This window comes from Sceloporus occidentalis, unplaced genomic scaffold, assembly GCF_023333645.1.
Source record: "Sceloporus occidentalis isolate IW3139 unplaced genomic scaffold, rSceOcc1.0.p SCAF_260, whole genome shotgun sequence".
NCBI classification, from domain to species: Eukaryota; Metazoa; Chordata; class Lepidosauria; order Squamata; family Phrynosomatidae; genus Sceloporus; species Sceloporus occidentalis.
The window spans coordinates 617,726-634,217 of record NW_028317240.1 but is presented as its reverse complement, the minus strand read 5'-3'; the positions used below and the strand labels follow the sequence as shown (position 1 = coordinate 634,217).

Below are 16,492 nucleotides of genomic sequence, written 5' to 3'. Positions count from 1 at the left end.
GAAATCATAGTTTGAATACTGCATTTTGTCTTAGTCTACTATTAAAATTAGTTTGATGAATTTACATACAGGCTCTGTATATATTCACACATGCACACAGTTACAAAAATACTATATACTGCCATTCAAAATTATCTTACAGAACTGATTTTGCTATCTATATAGTTGGACTCAAACTGACCTTATACAGAAGCACACGTTTATACTCTGTGTCATAATTGTTATAATAAGTCACGTTGCAGTAAGACCTATTTTAAACTCAGGGCTACCAGCTGCGCGTTTAGAGAACAGATGCATTGGATGAATAGTGATACTTGTCTAGAATCACCTCTTTCTACCAATATCCACTGACGTCTTTCCACATCTGACCACTAGCTAGCGCTGCGGCTCTCCTAGGCGCATTGATACGTTGCTCGACTTGTACATGGCAGGACCGCCTTCTGTAGAGTTCTACTGAAGACGCTGCGACGTGAAACCAATCCGTGCGCTGGTCGACGTCATTCTCCTCAGAGTTCCGTTTGCTGAGTGAATGGCACGCTGGATGTTATCGACATCACGGCTTGCGGGACTCAGGCTCCCGTGACCGCTGGGGGGTGTCTGTGTCATTGTACGCGGATAGAGTATAATCCTGCACTGCCAAGGAATTCATCCGCCGGCGGTTAGCGAGGTGGGTATGGCGATGTGAACGGGAGTTATTTTTTCCCAGTAGCCGTCGGCACCTGTGTGACTGAGGGCCCACTTGCGTAGCGTGTAGCCCCTTAAAGAAAGCCCATACTTGACACAGCGAAGGACTATGGGACAGTGGAATTTCGTGGGGTTGAACGTGTGGGTAACTGGGAGGGATGACATACGAATAATGGTAACAGAGACCTCTGCCTGCCATTTGTTTAACCTTATGATTGCCAGTGTGCAAAGCTCTCGGCTACTCGATAGAGTAAAGGTATTTGTTGGTATGCTTTGAGTTGAGATGTGTTTTAACCCCCACTGATCAAATCAACCTAATTCATTGATCAGCTACTTTTGAACAGGTAAGTCCAACCTCAGCGGTGTCACTTATGGATACGTTATTTAATCAGAATGATTGATCCAATGAGATGCTCAAAGCAATTATCCTCTCTCTGTATTATTTTACATTTGTTTAATTATTATTATTGATTTATATTGCATCACTGTATTCTATAGTGATGTTCAATGGCTATAATTTTCTGAAAAAAATATGTTTTAACCTCTTAATGTGTGGACTGCATAAGCCTTATAGTTTGGACTATTACAAAAAGTAAAAAGTTTGTGTTCAGTGACTAATTTAAATTTGAGTTAACTATAGTTTGTCTAATTACTCAAGCCCCAATGTGTTAACCAGAACCTTAATGTGTAAAGGTAACTTGCTGGAAACAAAAAAAACTGGTAGGGCACAGAAATTCAGACTTAGCAGTTTAACTCTTTCACAATAAGGGCTATTTTGTATCCCAGGGACCAAAAAAAAAAAATATATATATATATATATATATATATATATATATATATATATACCTATGCTAGTAAATGCTCGTTTGGTATGCCAAGGGTATTTTGCTTGGGTCAATTTTCAGGCAGCTGCTTAACCACCAAAAAATATTTTTATTTATAATTTTGGCATGATTTGGTGAATTGCTGGTGCCAGAAGTGGAACAGCCACATTTTGTTTATCAGAGATTGCTTTACTGGGTCCCTTTTTGGGTACCCCAACCTCCGTGCCAACAGCACAGAATAAGCCTCGACATTAGAGAGCAATGGCATTTATTGCCAACAAATATAAAACTAGAACATTAAATCACTTTTGGATGCTTTTAAGAAATTCTTTAAAGTTGTTAAATATGTTTGAAAATATAAGAATGACTGAGGTCTAATGCATAATGTCGGCCTGCAATATCAAAAGTACATCCAGAAAAACAGCAGAACTGGCTTGGACATCGCACTTTACAAAATTGAATTTTTTTGTTTTCTGTGATACGCGATGACACATGGGCCCATTAGGACTGCCGGAAAAAACTAACAATGCAAGATGAGGGTAAATATTTTACATTAACTCCATCTGATTGTCAAGAAACAGGTTTTCTAGAAAAGACATGGAAGGAATGATCAAGGGAAAAAGCATGGACAATGTTGGCATATCCTTAACAGCTTGATACTATAATCTGGAATGGAAGAACTTTGCAACCCTGAACGAGGACAGCTAATGAAAGTGAAACCAAGCGACCATTTACTGTTGAATTGGTGCCAATAATTTGTGTACTAGCAAAACATTATCACCTCAACACATGAGCAAAGATAGGAAGAGGTGATCGAAGTGGAGATGATGAGCGGGAAGACAATATAGGTTTGAGAGAGGACCAATGAAGGGCTTTTTGTTATTTTTTCATTCAAGGAAACAGAAGATGAGGACTTTGGGATAACCTGTATGGAGACAGGAGCAGCCCTTCCCTTAGAATAAACTGTGAGGATGTTCTTCATTTAACACCTTTATATGGATTTCCACTGACTTTTGATACATTCCCCATTGACTTGAGTTGTTTATGATTAGGAAGCATCAGGAAGAACACTGGCATTTTCAAAATCAAACACAGGGAGCTATGGATGGTGGTATTCTAGACATCAACAGCTGATTAAAAATGTACCCCTATTATCACTAAGAATCCACACACATGAACTGTTTCAGGATTTGGTTGGTTTGATGATAAGCAAGTGAAAAAATATATATCAGTGTTCAGATATTTTTCCACCCTGAAATCATATGGTGAAATGGGATTGGGAAAGGTAAGATTTCTGAGCAGATATGATATAGGATGTAAAAATACGCCAATACCTCGATTAAAACCACAATACTGTATTGATGTTTACACATCGATGAAAACGGGACAAAGAATCAACATCTCACGCGTTTCGCCCTTATGGGTTTAATCATAGACCTATAGATCCCATGGAATTGTCTCTACATGGGTAAGAGACTTACTTATCAAGAAGGAACATGATACAAAATGGAACTGTAGTAATGGTTTGCATGTCATAAAGTGACATCTACACTCAGGACAATAGGAAAAGGCAAGCCAATCAAAAGTGACTAAGGTTGCATGGACTGAATGGACCAGTTCTTCCAGTGCTAGTCTTTTCGGTCTTGCTGAATCACCTGAATCAAATGATTGTTTTGCAGAAATGCAAATGCCAGAAAGTATCTTACAAGAGCTGTGTGTAAGAGTTCATGATCTTAATCATGAACAGTAAAAGTCACAGGACTCAGGTAGTCATAGCTATGGTTTACTTCCACCCGTACACTTTTATGTGCTGTCCTTTTCTATGAGTTTGTGACTTCCTGGCTACAAGAAATGTCTGGAATTTCAGACCTGACTTTTTCTTTGTCTACAGTACAAAACTGCAATTTGCCAATGTATAGAATGCTGTTGGCTATTGAAATAAGCACGTTATCTACCAAAAGTCAAAGTGAGCTTGCAATATGCAAAATCAAAACGAAATGCAAAGTTTATCAAACAATGTTAAAAGCTGTTCCCTTACAAGTATGGAAATAAGTTCTGTATGTGTAATTTAAAGGTTTATGCCCTACATCAATGATTATAGGTTGGGAAAAAAATACCTCCTGACAGAATGCTTGACAACATCCTTTGTGATAAATCTGTTAATCAGCATATTTTGGACAAAGGACTTCAGTAAGGACAAGCATCTCTTCTACACACATGCACCTTTCAAGACCTCTGAGAAGATGTCATTTGACTTCCCTTTGTCAATTGAGTTAGTGGTGCATATAAAAGTAGAATTGGTGGCCAACCATACCCCAAATGGCTTTTATTTTATTTCTATTTAACATGGCCTTCTTGTGTATCTTCACAATTCTTTGGTGCAAAGGTGCAGAAAGTGAAGTAAACAAGCTCTAAATATGAGAGGTCATGTGAGATTGGCAGAGCTTGGCGTTTCTAAAACATGTTGTCAAATACAGTACAGAAATAGATCACGTGATTATTTCATTAGCACCAGTGGTTATGGTGTAGTTCCTCTGGGCCCTGCAGGGGGAAGCAGCAAGTGAGCCTGCGGACTGTTCCCTTTTTAAAAAATATATATATATTTTAAACCCAAAACATTAACCCTTTCACACACACACATCCCCCTTCATGTCATGGTGAGAGCCAGCAAGGCAGCAGGTTGTGGTTGCTGCTCCTTTTTAATTTGTAGCATATAGGCCTAATTGAACTGTTGAACCAGACAATTGAAGAAAGCAATCACTATTTAAAAAGTCTTTGTTTAAGAAAACCTAGAATGATCTTTGAACTTAAATTTGATTTTCTTGAGATAAGGACATCACTGTAGAGCAAAGACATAATTGTATACCAATATATTAATTATATGCATATTAGGATGAGAGAGGGATGCACCACAATTTTCTTGTACATTATATCACTAATTGTCAGTTAAATATATCTAAATAATCTACTAGAGCTTGCTTTGAAACAATATATTGTTGAACAATTTCAAAGGATAAAAAGGACATTGAATGTAATCAAAGTGCATATATCGTTTTATTGTTGGAAATATATTAATATATCAGTAAATTCATCAATGTTAATGGTGTTTTATTAAGGAAGGGTATCCTCCATTATGAGAAAAAAAACTGTCTAATGTAGAAATAAGTTCTCATTCCCAATATTATAATGGTAAATGTTGCATTTACAGTTTGGTACCATTTATACTAGTCATAATTGTAATAAAATAAAGGTACTCACTAACTTTGGAGAGGTTTGTATTCTGTAATAAGTATGATATGTAGTCAACATTGTTGTTATGCTTGATTTAATGTTAGGTAGTATTTTTTTTCCAAAGTGTTATTCCTGCTGAGCATCACGGTTATTATCAAGTGTGTCAATGTAGTGCGACAGTTGTATAGTAAATGTGAAATTACATATTGTCTGTAGTGTGTTAAAGAAAACTGATGTGAATGGGTTAATACGAAGGTGTGTTGGTGTGAGCTTTAATTATTAAAGCAGGGGTTAACTATGCAGTACAGAAGTTTAAACAGGAACTTTTTTTTATCACAGTTTTATGTCAAAATAATAATGTTCCAGTACAGCTGAGCATGTCCTTGAACTTGCTATGCAAGGAAGAAGCCTTGAGAAGCTTGTTGACTAAGAGGATAGGGAGTACAGTATGGGAATCCCTGTTTTGGGGGGGGGGGGGTTTACACCGTACAATTTTAAACAAATAATGAGCATAATCACGTAGACCATTTAATTACATAGACCTTCATGTATTAGTAGGTCCTGGCACTGGGAGAGACTCTGCATGGATCACCGTATGCAGGGCCGGCCCTACAATGGAGCCGACTGGGGCAATTGCCCCAGGCGGCACTTCAGAAGGGGCGGCACTTTGCCGCCCCAAGCGTTTTTTTTTTTGTTTTGTTTGAAGCGGAGGAGAGAGAGAGAGGGGCACCGAGTGGTTTTCGCTTACCCGCTCGGTGCCCCTCTCTCTCTCTCCTCTGCGGCGAGTTTCCCTGTTCGGTCTCGGTGCCGGCTTGTAATGCAGAGCGCCGGAAGTGACGTGAATTTCCGGCGCTCAGCATTACAAGCCGGCACCGTGGCAGCACAGGGAGACTCGCCGCAGGACTGTTTAAGGGTAAGTACCGGTGGGGGGGTAGATAATGCCGCCCCCCCCCCCGGCGTCGGCGGGGGGCGGCATTTTAAACTTCGCCCCAGGCGGCGTTAAGTCTTCGGCCGGCCCTGACCGTATGGTGCCTGGCACTCAGCCCTGCAGCCCATCTTGCACTGTGAATAATACACAGCTTCAAGTCGGGGCGTAAGCATAATCTCATTTCTGGCTTTTATGATTGTATTTTAATTTGCTTAATTTACTCCCTGCATGAATTCATTCATTAAATAAAGCATCATCTCTCTATCCTAGAACCCATTAGTCCTACGAGTGTGTGTAATTGTAGGTTAAAACATTGTCACGCTATCTAATTTCTTTTTTATATATTAGACCCAAAGTATTCTGTGGGAAAATGCTTAATGGTTATCCAAAATATCATCAATAACTTGTCTTCTGTTACATTACTTTCCAGCATGTTGTATACATTACACCTTTTGCAGTATATAGTTTACCCAACAATACTTTTTGGAACATCTTGATGAGCCGCATGGAACATTTGTTTTCCTTTCATCAAACCTTGTGATTACAACACACAAGAACTCTACTACCTTAGATTGCCTAATGCTAGTATTGTGTGTTTTTTACTGTTTATCTTTTGTATGTAAATAATCACAGTGACATGTCTGATTTACAAATATTAATTTATCTTTTGTTGTTTGAACCTGACCCTAGGCCCTGAGTACAAAATAGTTATTGTTTCCCTTTTGCCTGTGTGTACATGCAGCCTAATTGCCAGCTAATGAATGCCTTGAACAAGCTTGCTGCCAGTACTTAATTTATTGACTAGACATTTTTGGGCAAAATGATAAATATAGTATGATTGACAAAAACATGAAACTAAAGACCAGTTGGCTTTTGGTTGCATTTTAAGAAATTAGTTTAGATATGTATTTATATGTTTACAAAAAATATAGAATATATTATAGTTTGAGTAGTGACTGTTTCAACCAATAATAATAATAATAAAAAAATCATATAACCAATTTTGGGGAATTCACCCAAACCTTGTCAATTCTCTTGCTATAAATCACATCTTTAAAGATGTTTGTACCTGTTATTTTAATATATTTATGACCTAGTTTCAAACCCAAACACATTTTCCTATAGATGATGAGAGGATAAGATTTGATATCAATCAAGGAGTCTACATTGTGATCATTGAAGTTATATTCCCCCTTGCTTTATACAGTATGTTAATTGCGTTAGATTGGGATAAACTGGAAGAATACAGACTTGGTTTTGTAAATTGTATTATAGAGATGACAATAAAAAATGTTCTGTTTATTTGTAAAAAAAAAACAAAAACAAAGCAAAAAAAACCCTTTATCCTATTTAACTACTTACTTTCTTAAATAATTTTTTCTTAATACGATAAAATTTATGTATCAAAGGAAAACTGCCATCAAAAACTAACAATTGGTTATCTAATAATGTATTTATGTAATAAAAGCTTTATTTTCCTTTTAAGAATCTTGTCCTATAAAAGTGCTGTTCTCTGAGCATGCGTTTGTAAGTTCTGAACATTTAACCAAGCCGTAGGAAGCGTTCAGTGATAAACCAGTACTTAACAAACAAAACGGCCTGTACTATTTTTCCCAAAGTAAATAGTTATTAGAACAATGTGTTTTAACTCTTTAGTGTCTGGAGCTTTACCATTTTGCCGTAACTTTGTTGAAACTTGACTCCCCAATTCCATGTTTAGTGAGCTAACGCATGTTTACCAACACAATATATTGTTTCTCTTTATACCAGGTTTTTTATAGTTTGTCATTTAGTATGAATAATATGTCAAACTGTAAAAAAAAAAAAAAAAAACGTTTTTAATGTTACAATAACCTGATTTATGTTCACCAATATCCCCCGAGATTTTAGTTTTACAAGGGAGAAAAATGCTTTTCATTCTTTACATACTACACTATTTTTATTTTTGAACTTTGGATTTGGGCCAAGGAAATTTTTCCTTTTTATGTATGTTTCTAGTTGGGGTACAAGGTGTTTGGACAGCTTTTTTTATTGTTTGTTTTTTTTACATTTTTCATATTCCATTTTTTGACTGGAGATCCCTCTTCAGGTCTTTTAAAGACCTCATAGATCTCTCTTGGAACAGGATGGATACCCCTTTAAGATGTCATGGTGACATCACTGGGTCCCTTTGTTTTGTTTTTGAAGAGAGAGAAACACTTTATTTTTACTTTATTCCCCGTTGCTCATTATTATGGTACCTATGATAAGCCTGTAGGGGGGCTGACATTGTTTCCCTCGTTTCAATCCGTTCAGGTATTGCCCATTATTCTAGTGTAACCAGCACTTGCATTGAACGCTTTTGCACTCAATCAGCCAACCGTAAGATAGTGATGATGGCTAACGCTAATAGGATATACCTCAAATTGTTTAACGACAGCCTGATCTCCCCAGTATCAGTGGGAATATATTCCCATTGGTACAAAAAACATAGGACTTACTATTACTTCCTTGGTCATGTATACCAAGTTTTATAGAAGTTAGGGGTTGTGGCCTGTGGTCACAAAGGGTTAATATTAGAAATGTGCTTTATATCTTCATCTCAGATCAACCATTATATCCCACCCACAAAGTGCCTAAGCAGCATTCCTGATTTAAATATCGGGAAACCGTGCAGATCTGATTAGGCCTCAGCCTACTATTGGGCCTCTGAAGCATTGTTTTGCTGTAATTTGGTGGGGTGAATCACTTAAAAGGACAGGCATAGCTATGCCAATATTCTAACCCATTTACAATATATTATCCTCATCTTGCTGTGCCTAACCACAACCCCTGCACATCTGGTTCCACTAACCCAGCTCGTGTGTGAGGGAGTAGGTTGCTCTCTTGAGGAACACATTTGGGAGGTTCACAGTGTGAATTTTGAATATGTGCCATCAGCTTCTCAGCGGATATTTTTATGTTAACCCTGAGTGTCCTTTTCTGTGTGACTCTATGTGCAATGAAAGGTTGAGTGGACAGGTGTTTGGCTATTTCTTGCTCCAAGTAAGTTAAAAGAAACTGACCAAGTCTATTCAAGGACCACAATGAGGGGGGTCAAAAGTGATTGATCATCTCAGCTGCTGGTCTTTGACATAAACTGACCATAATAGGATGAATGGTTTTCTGTATCTTTCTGTATGTATATTTCAGGACACTTGCTACATAGACAGATCTTAGCATGTAGCTGTCTTGTTTGTAAAAGGTATATAAGACATGTGTTGTTTTCATGGAGAGAGAGTAGTCTGACTGATGACACTCCCTCGTGTGCACGAGCAACAAAATCTGGTTATTCAACTCTTTTGGGAATAATCTGTGTCTCAGTTATTGAGCATTCACAACAGGTATGGAAATACTTTTTGGTTCTTTGGCAACAAAATGGTTATAGGTGTATTAGCCCAAGAAATATGACTTTATTCAAGACCTAGAAAAAGATGTAACATATTCATGATTTGTGCAACCTTTTCTTATGTAACTACTTGGCGAAGAAAAGTAGTGGTGAGTGTGTAGCAGGCAGGGAGTCTCTAGTTTTTAGGGACCCTATGTGTTAAGATGGAAATGGCCCATCTCCAACATAAGTGGAAGGAGGTCACTGTAAAACTACTTATAATGTTAATGTTAAATATTAATCAAATTGTATTGCAGATTTCAATAAATGGGCCTAAAAATGTATTTGCTTATTGGTAGCTCCATTTATGAGTAGCCATTACATTTTTATTAGAGCAAATTTCTCTAAATTCCTTCATTTAATATTATAATCCAATGCAATGAGGAGTACGGAGTGCTGAAGATGGGAAGGCCCATATTTATTTATATGAATTACAAGAATAATTCACGTTTATGGTTGAGTTAGACTAGATTTATTTTCATAAAAAAGAAACCACAAATGCTGGATTTGCAGGGGCTATTTTTAGCTATGAAACAAAAAATTTATACATGAATGAAAAATGTGCCATATTAAACCCTTCAGCTGAAGAAAGTCTAAAACTAAAAACAGTTGGTTGCGTAAAAACAAATATAAAGCCACTAATAAATGTGAATGTGAACAATATATCTGACCAAATGTAAATGTATAAAACATCATACACAGAACAATTCTTATGTAAGTTTAGTATATAAGTGCTTGAAACCTATAAAGAAAACATAAAAATGCACCTAATATCATAATAGCATAATAAAAAAGATCACAATATGGAATGAAAAATGATGAAGTTGCACTCTCAAAACATGACTCCTGTGACTGAGGAGCCTGCTAATTTCGTGTCCAGGAAGGACCCAATGATCAAGCGGCTCTATCCACGCTATATCTTTTTAATGTTGTACAAATACCAATACGTTCTCTAGTAACATTTATACTTTTATGGAGTTAGCACTGCAAGGGTTATTTTCTGTGCTAGCATTTGTAGTGGTATTTATGAAACCTTTTTTTTTTGTCTGTACCTTCCTCCGTCATATTGTCTTCTCCATGTCTCAATTGATTTCTGAGACTTATGTCGTCAATGTACCAATGAGCTAAACACATCAGGCTTTTTATTGATCTGTTTGCTACAGTATATCCATGATATGTAAAAGATTGTTTTACCAGTTAAGTAGATTCCCTTGTCAGGATTTTTCAATCTTCACTGGTGAAACAATCTTCTACTTAACATTGATACATTGCTAGCTTGCATTATAGAATCAGTTGAAGTCTCTGGTCAGTAAGCAGCATATGCAGGGCACAACTGTAAATATGTTGGGGCTCTGACACTGCATGATGTATTTGTGAGGTTTGCAGTTTTCTGGGCACCCTTAGTAGGGTAAAATCTGGATTTGTATTTATTCTTTAATGTTAAATGTGTAAAAAAAAAAATAAAAAAAATATATATATATAAAAACATTTTAAAAGTTCCTGCATGCTATTGTAAACAGTAGTCAGATGTCATAAATGAAAGTTTTGACGCTGCTATATTGTTAAAGCCTTCTTTGTGTTTATATTTTGTTTAACCACTCCAGCTTTTGTGCATGTTCAGAAATCCTGGATCCTAATTTTCTTTTTTTTTCCCCAGTTTCAAGCTCCGGAAAGAAAGGATGTTGTAATATTTGAAAGGGGACAGATACTGGATTTGCATTTGGAAATGGAATGGTTCATTGGCATCTGAGTTTGCCTTAAAAATCATAAAATTGGATGCTTTGCAAACAAGAAGGATGATGAATCTCCCTAATCAAGTGCAAATGGTAACAAAATTCAATTGTGAAAAGTGCAGGTTCTCTACAAAAGACCCACACAAATATAAAAACCATGTCTCTCTTCACAATGATATTAAGTTTTCCTGCTCACATTGTGATTACGTATCATATACCAAAGGCGACTTCCAGAGACATTTAGTGACACACACAGGAAAGTTTCCATATACCTGTGAATACTGCGGTTATGGGGCTGTTAGAAATGACTATATTGTAAAACACATCAAAAGAATCCATGGTGATGGCAAAATACAGTGTTCTGTAAGCAGTGCAATTAACGGTGCAAAGTCTGTTAATATAGTACAAACGCCTTTACCAAGTAATACGTCGCATGGTTGTTCAAACAATACAGTCAATACTACTGAACAAGTTGTAGATTTAACAAATAACATGGGAAATGTTACCTCACTACTTCCCACATTTGATTCAAATGTAAGTAATGCTAGTGTGAATGGCAGTCAAGTGGAAGTAGAAGTAGAAGTCATTTCTCCATCTGAAGGTCCGTTGTACCCATGGATGACGTTAACTGTAGTTGCACCTAAAACATTTAAGGTACCTTCCAGTTGTTTTGCTCAGATTGCGCAAGTGAATCCTGTTAACAGTACTTGCCACTTAACTTTAAAGTGTTTTGAACAAAGGGACTTAAGATTGAAGAGTGAGGATGGGCCCAACAAGGAAGCATTACTTAAAGAACATAAACAGCAAGATGATATGTTGACTTCAGAAGAGCATGCTGATCATTCAAGCCTGTGTTCCTTACAAGAAGGCAGTGCTCTTCAAATTAGTACTAGTAAACTTCCATCAAATGAAAAACAAATGTCAGTAACTGAAGGTCCAGTTACAAAGAGCAAACAAAATTTGCTTGGAGCATTACCAAAAGAAAACAATGACAATATTAGTCATGTGGTAGAAGGCCCCTTCATTTCCTCAGTATTCTCCCTCAGCTCTGGATCGAAGAACATTTTAGAAGGCATACAATGGGAAAACTGCCCGAATGACAGCAATGAATCAATTCTTCCTAAGAAAAGCATTGAAACGATAGGTGCTGCCCAGGTATCTGTAAATCCTCCTGGTAACCAAGCGCTTCCCAGTACAGCAACCACTACATGCATTTCCAAATTGGAAAATGGTAAAGATGAGCTGTTTGACAAAATAAAAAAACAGACAAGCATTATATTGGAAAATGCTGATTTTGGACTAACTGTTAAAGAAAAAAGTCTTGATGCTGAATTGGTTCCCACACCAGGTGGTGGAAAAACCTGTAAAGATCGAACGTCGGCATTAATGCAGGACCACAAGAAAAGATGGGACAAACCAAACCGCTACAATAAAAAGGACATGCATTTCTGCCCTCAACCCCAGACTTTGTTTTTATCCTGCAACAAAAATGTCGTCATGCAGCCTCTTACATGTGTGATGCAAAATGGTTTTAAAAATGGCCTTAATGTATTGCCGGAGTTAAAAACCAATCCAACTGATACATTTTCAGAACAGGAAAATATTACAGATAACAGCGGTGATAACATCTTAACAAAAGGAAATGTGCACAGAGCTACAAACAGAGCTTGTCTAACAGGAAATTCAAAAGTGACCAGAAAACAAAGTTTTCACAAAGCAAATTGCTTGAAGCCAAAAGATAAAGCACTTTCCAGAAGACAAGGGACATCTGCCTCAAAGAGGACATTACCTCAAAGTTCAAGACCTCTCAGACTCTTGCCTTTTAAAGCTTGCCAGTTAACACAGACACCTTCATGCAATCAGCCGGTAGTGGTATTAAACCATCCAGATATGGATTCACTGGAAACACGTCATATTATGAAAATTCTCAACAAGTTTAAAAGCAACGTCATAAAAGTAACTTTATCTGAAAAGATGTGCAATACATATGCTTGATATGTTTGGAGGAAGTGATCTGATGATTCTATAATCTTCTGAAAGCAGGTGTAAGACATTTGGGTTGAATGTCTCTACTGATTGGACCGGTCCATTGGTTGCTATTGTAAAAAGTCACTTTTCATTAAAAAAACCCCTATTGTATTTAGTGCCATTAATTATTTTAGCATTGCAATTACATATGAATTTGATCTTTAGTATTAAAGTGTTTTGTTGAAGCTCTCTGATTTATACAAAAACATATATACTGTTTATGTGCCTTACTAGAAACACTTTAAATTGAAGACTTATAGGGAATTTTATTATCAAAATGACGTTTAAACATTGATAAAAACACATTGAAAGTTTAGTGTTAAGTGTGTGTAATCACATGCCCCTCGTTTCTTTTCTCTTCCTAATGTTCTGCCTTCCATTATCGCATATGGTTGCAAAGTCTGAGACACGACTGAAATGTGGACTTTGCGCTATAGTATGTCTAGAGTGTAGTTAAAGATTTTTTTAATTTTATCTGGGTAACCAGATCACACCTGCCAATTTGGTAATTCCGAATCTCTTGGTGGTGTTCACTAAAGGAAGAGTTGAGATTTTACTGCTCATTAGTCTCCCATAATTTGTAATGCAGTGGGCTGGAACATTTAGGTAATTTCTCCCTGTTTTAACTGTGTTATTCAGGGCCAGCCAAACCCTTCTTGCAGCAGAAGCTTACTGAGGTTGAACCTTCATAATGTATATTGGAGGCAAGGTGTTAAAAACTTAACTCTCCTGTCCGTTCTCCCTTTTAGCGACTAGAACTTTGGCTTCAGTCTGTTCCATTAAGGTGCATTGGACCCATAAGAGTAAAATAGACATAGCTGAAATTGAGTTTTTAGCTGAACCCACACATTTTGTTGGGCCATCGTAGGAAATTTATGTAACGTTACAGAAGCTTTCAGCACTTGAGAGGTCGATCTCAGGATGAGACATTTTAGGACCCCAAAAGTGTATTTTACATCTTTGTTGGCCAAATGAAAGGTATCGACTGACTGAAGGCTTCGCTGTGAGCCAACGCTGTATTAAATTAAAAAAAAAAAAAGCTATGTTGCAAATTACCAATTGACTTGGTCCAGTTTATAATATCTTGCCAGTGTCTGGTACATTGCTAGGAGCATTAGTGAATACACATTCTTGGTCCACATCTTACATCTATACATTTATTGATATCCATACGATTAATAGCCATTTATGTACCACTAATAAGTGAAAGTTCAAGCTTTGTAAATGGTATCATTCTTACATAAATTTATCCTAATGATTCTTAAACACTCTTCCTATCACAAGTACATTTTGTTTCTCATCTCTCATAGCTATTAGGTTCTACAGACCTTTGTTGGTTCACTCACTGCACACAGTCACATAGCCGTACTTTCATACTAACATTAAATTGCATTTTATTAAATAAATTATACTCTGTTAAAGTAGCCTTTAGCACTACAAGATACTGTCTTTAAATGCAACATGTTAGAATGTCTCTTTTGGCTGTGTTCACCTAGTGTGTTTAATAGATGTATGTTTGCTAATTCTATGTTAAAGGATTACAAAAGTGTTTTCAAATGTTGTAGAAGCATATCGCTACAGTCATGGAATCAGTATTTTTAAATAAATCAATTGGAAAAATCTTAATGGACCATTTTAACTTAATGTGTTTTTAGTATTTTCAAATCTTTCATAAGAAGAAAGTTATTGCAGGAGCCTTCAGTCATATCTAAAATTGCCAACAAACAATATCAACAATAACAAAGTAAAAATGGTAGATTACAAACATTAAAATAACGAATACTCTCCGCACAGATGCTGCCAGATTTTGATATTCTAAGTTCCATCCATAGCAGCACAATACCATAAACGTTGGTAGGGTTCAGGTTATTTAAATCAAACGTGTACAAACTAACCACCTGAAATCAGGGTATTGCTGTTAATGATCTGTGACTTGAGTCTCTAGTAGCCAATCCAAGATGCTGCCATAAAATCCACACTATACACGCAAACATTGCACATTGCCAAATTTAAGATTCAAGCTCTACCCTACATGATGTATTCTTTGATGTTTGCAATATCTCAGATCGGGGACTTTTATCTCCTTAGTCACCACCAAGCAACATCTCTTATTTATTGAACCAAGTGCCCGCGAATGCATATTTTGTAAAATTCATGTTCGTTGAGTTACATATAGTATTGCTGAAACATTTTATGACATCACTTTAACTAAATAAGAAAATTCTGCATTTACAATAGGCAAAATTACATGTATTTTCAAGCTGCTTTGAATTTCATGTTGAGTCTTAGATGGGAAATAAAATACATGTTCTTACCTTTTCAACACTGTAAAATGTCATTTACTTAAAATAAGTGAAATAAACCCACTTTTATGTTGGTACAAGCATTACACTGGCTGTCCTTTTTTTTTTTTTACAAGCATTTAGCATTACACCTATTGTCTGCACACATGATCCACTTTGGGGTAATGAAAAATATGGTTCCTTTATATTTATGAAGGTCATAATTAACCCCTTAATGACAGCCCGTAATGTACAGGCTCAAAATGCATTGTTTTCAATGGGTTTAGGGACCGCCCATTGTCCTTAAGTGGTAAACTTGTATTCTTCTGTGGATGATTTCCATAAGCATTTTAATTTCCCCAAAATAATTGTTACAGCATTAATAATTGATCAGTTTATAAAAGACCCAAATTGCCATTTTAAGCCAAAATCTTGAATTTTCCTCTTAAATGAAAGAGCCAAATAATTACTCGCCAGTTGCTCTTTTGTTCTATTGTTGATAATATAGTATCCAAATGCTATATTTTGCCTTTTGATTTTTGTATTAACCATTCTTCTAATTTACTGTACAGTATTTAAGAAATATTAATCAAATAGTCTAACAAAAGGAAATGAGTCGCTTGCTCCCTTGAGTTTATTATCTAAAAGAAGCAATAGTGTTACAGGACTCCAGCGAGAAGGTCTAAGCTGTAGAATGCATAATTCAATGTGTAAGGAGACTTTGGAGAGTATTATGTATTATAATTGTATTGTGTATTATACAGGGTGAAACAGCAGAAGCACACTGCGATTGGACCTTCATAATGTATAGTGTAAAAAGCTGAAATAGAACTTTTCCAGAATCTTTCTTGTCATGTTTCCTTTTAGTGAATAAACCATATTTTCCTGGCACTGTATAGATGTATACTGATGCTCAACTTGATGTGTAGTCTCTAATTACGGTAGATAGTTACATGATACTGTCTGTAAAGTGGATAGTACATTAGTCATAACGTTAACTGTTTCCCTAGATAGGCTTGTTGACAATCGGTTAAGTATTAAGAATCTTGAGTGTATTGGAAGGATTAGCTAGGTGAGAGCCATAAACCCAAGTAGTAAATCAATCAGATGCCTACAACATTTAAGTAAAAAGAAAATCCAGTTCCACTGTACGGATCCATTCTACTTCACCAAATATACATAGTTTTAATATTTTATTTATAGAACTCCAACAATTTGCACAGCATTTCTTACAGCACATTCATTCAAAAGGTATGGTAAATCTAGAACTGACAGGCTAGGACAGACAGACAGACACATTAGATAAAGTGGACCCTGCTTACAATCTAGAGCATTTTCTTTTTTGCTTGGCTTTTTTGCTTGGCTTATCCCAGAAT

At 36.4% G+C, this 16,492-nt stretch overlaps 1 protein-coding gene across 1 annotated transcript; it reads left to right on the top strand.

Annotated features, from left to right (window-relative positions):
• Window positions 1-10,869: 10,869 nt before the first annotated feature.
• On the top strand, window positions 10,870-12,801 carry ZNF518B (zinc finger protein 518B). Its single transcript, XM_089504207.1, has one exon. The coding sequence runs from the start codon at window positions 10,870-10,872 to the stop codon at window positions 12,799-12,801; it is 1,932 nt and encodes a 643-aa protein (XP_089360333.1).
• Window positions 12,802-16,492: the final 3,691 nt, after the last annotated feature.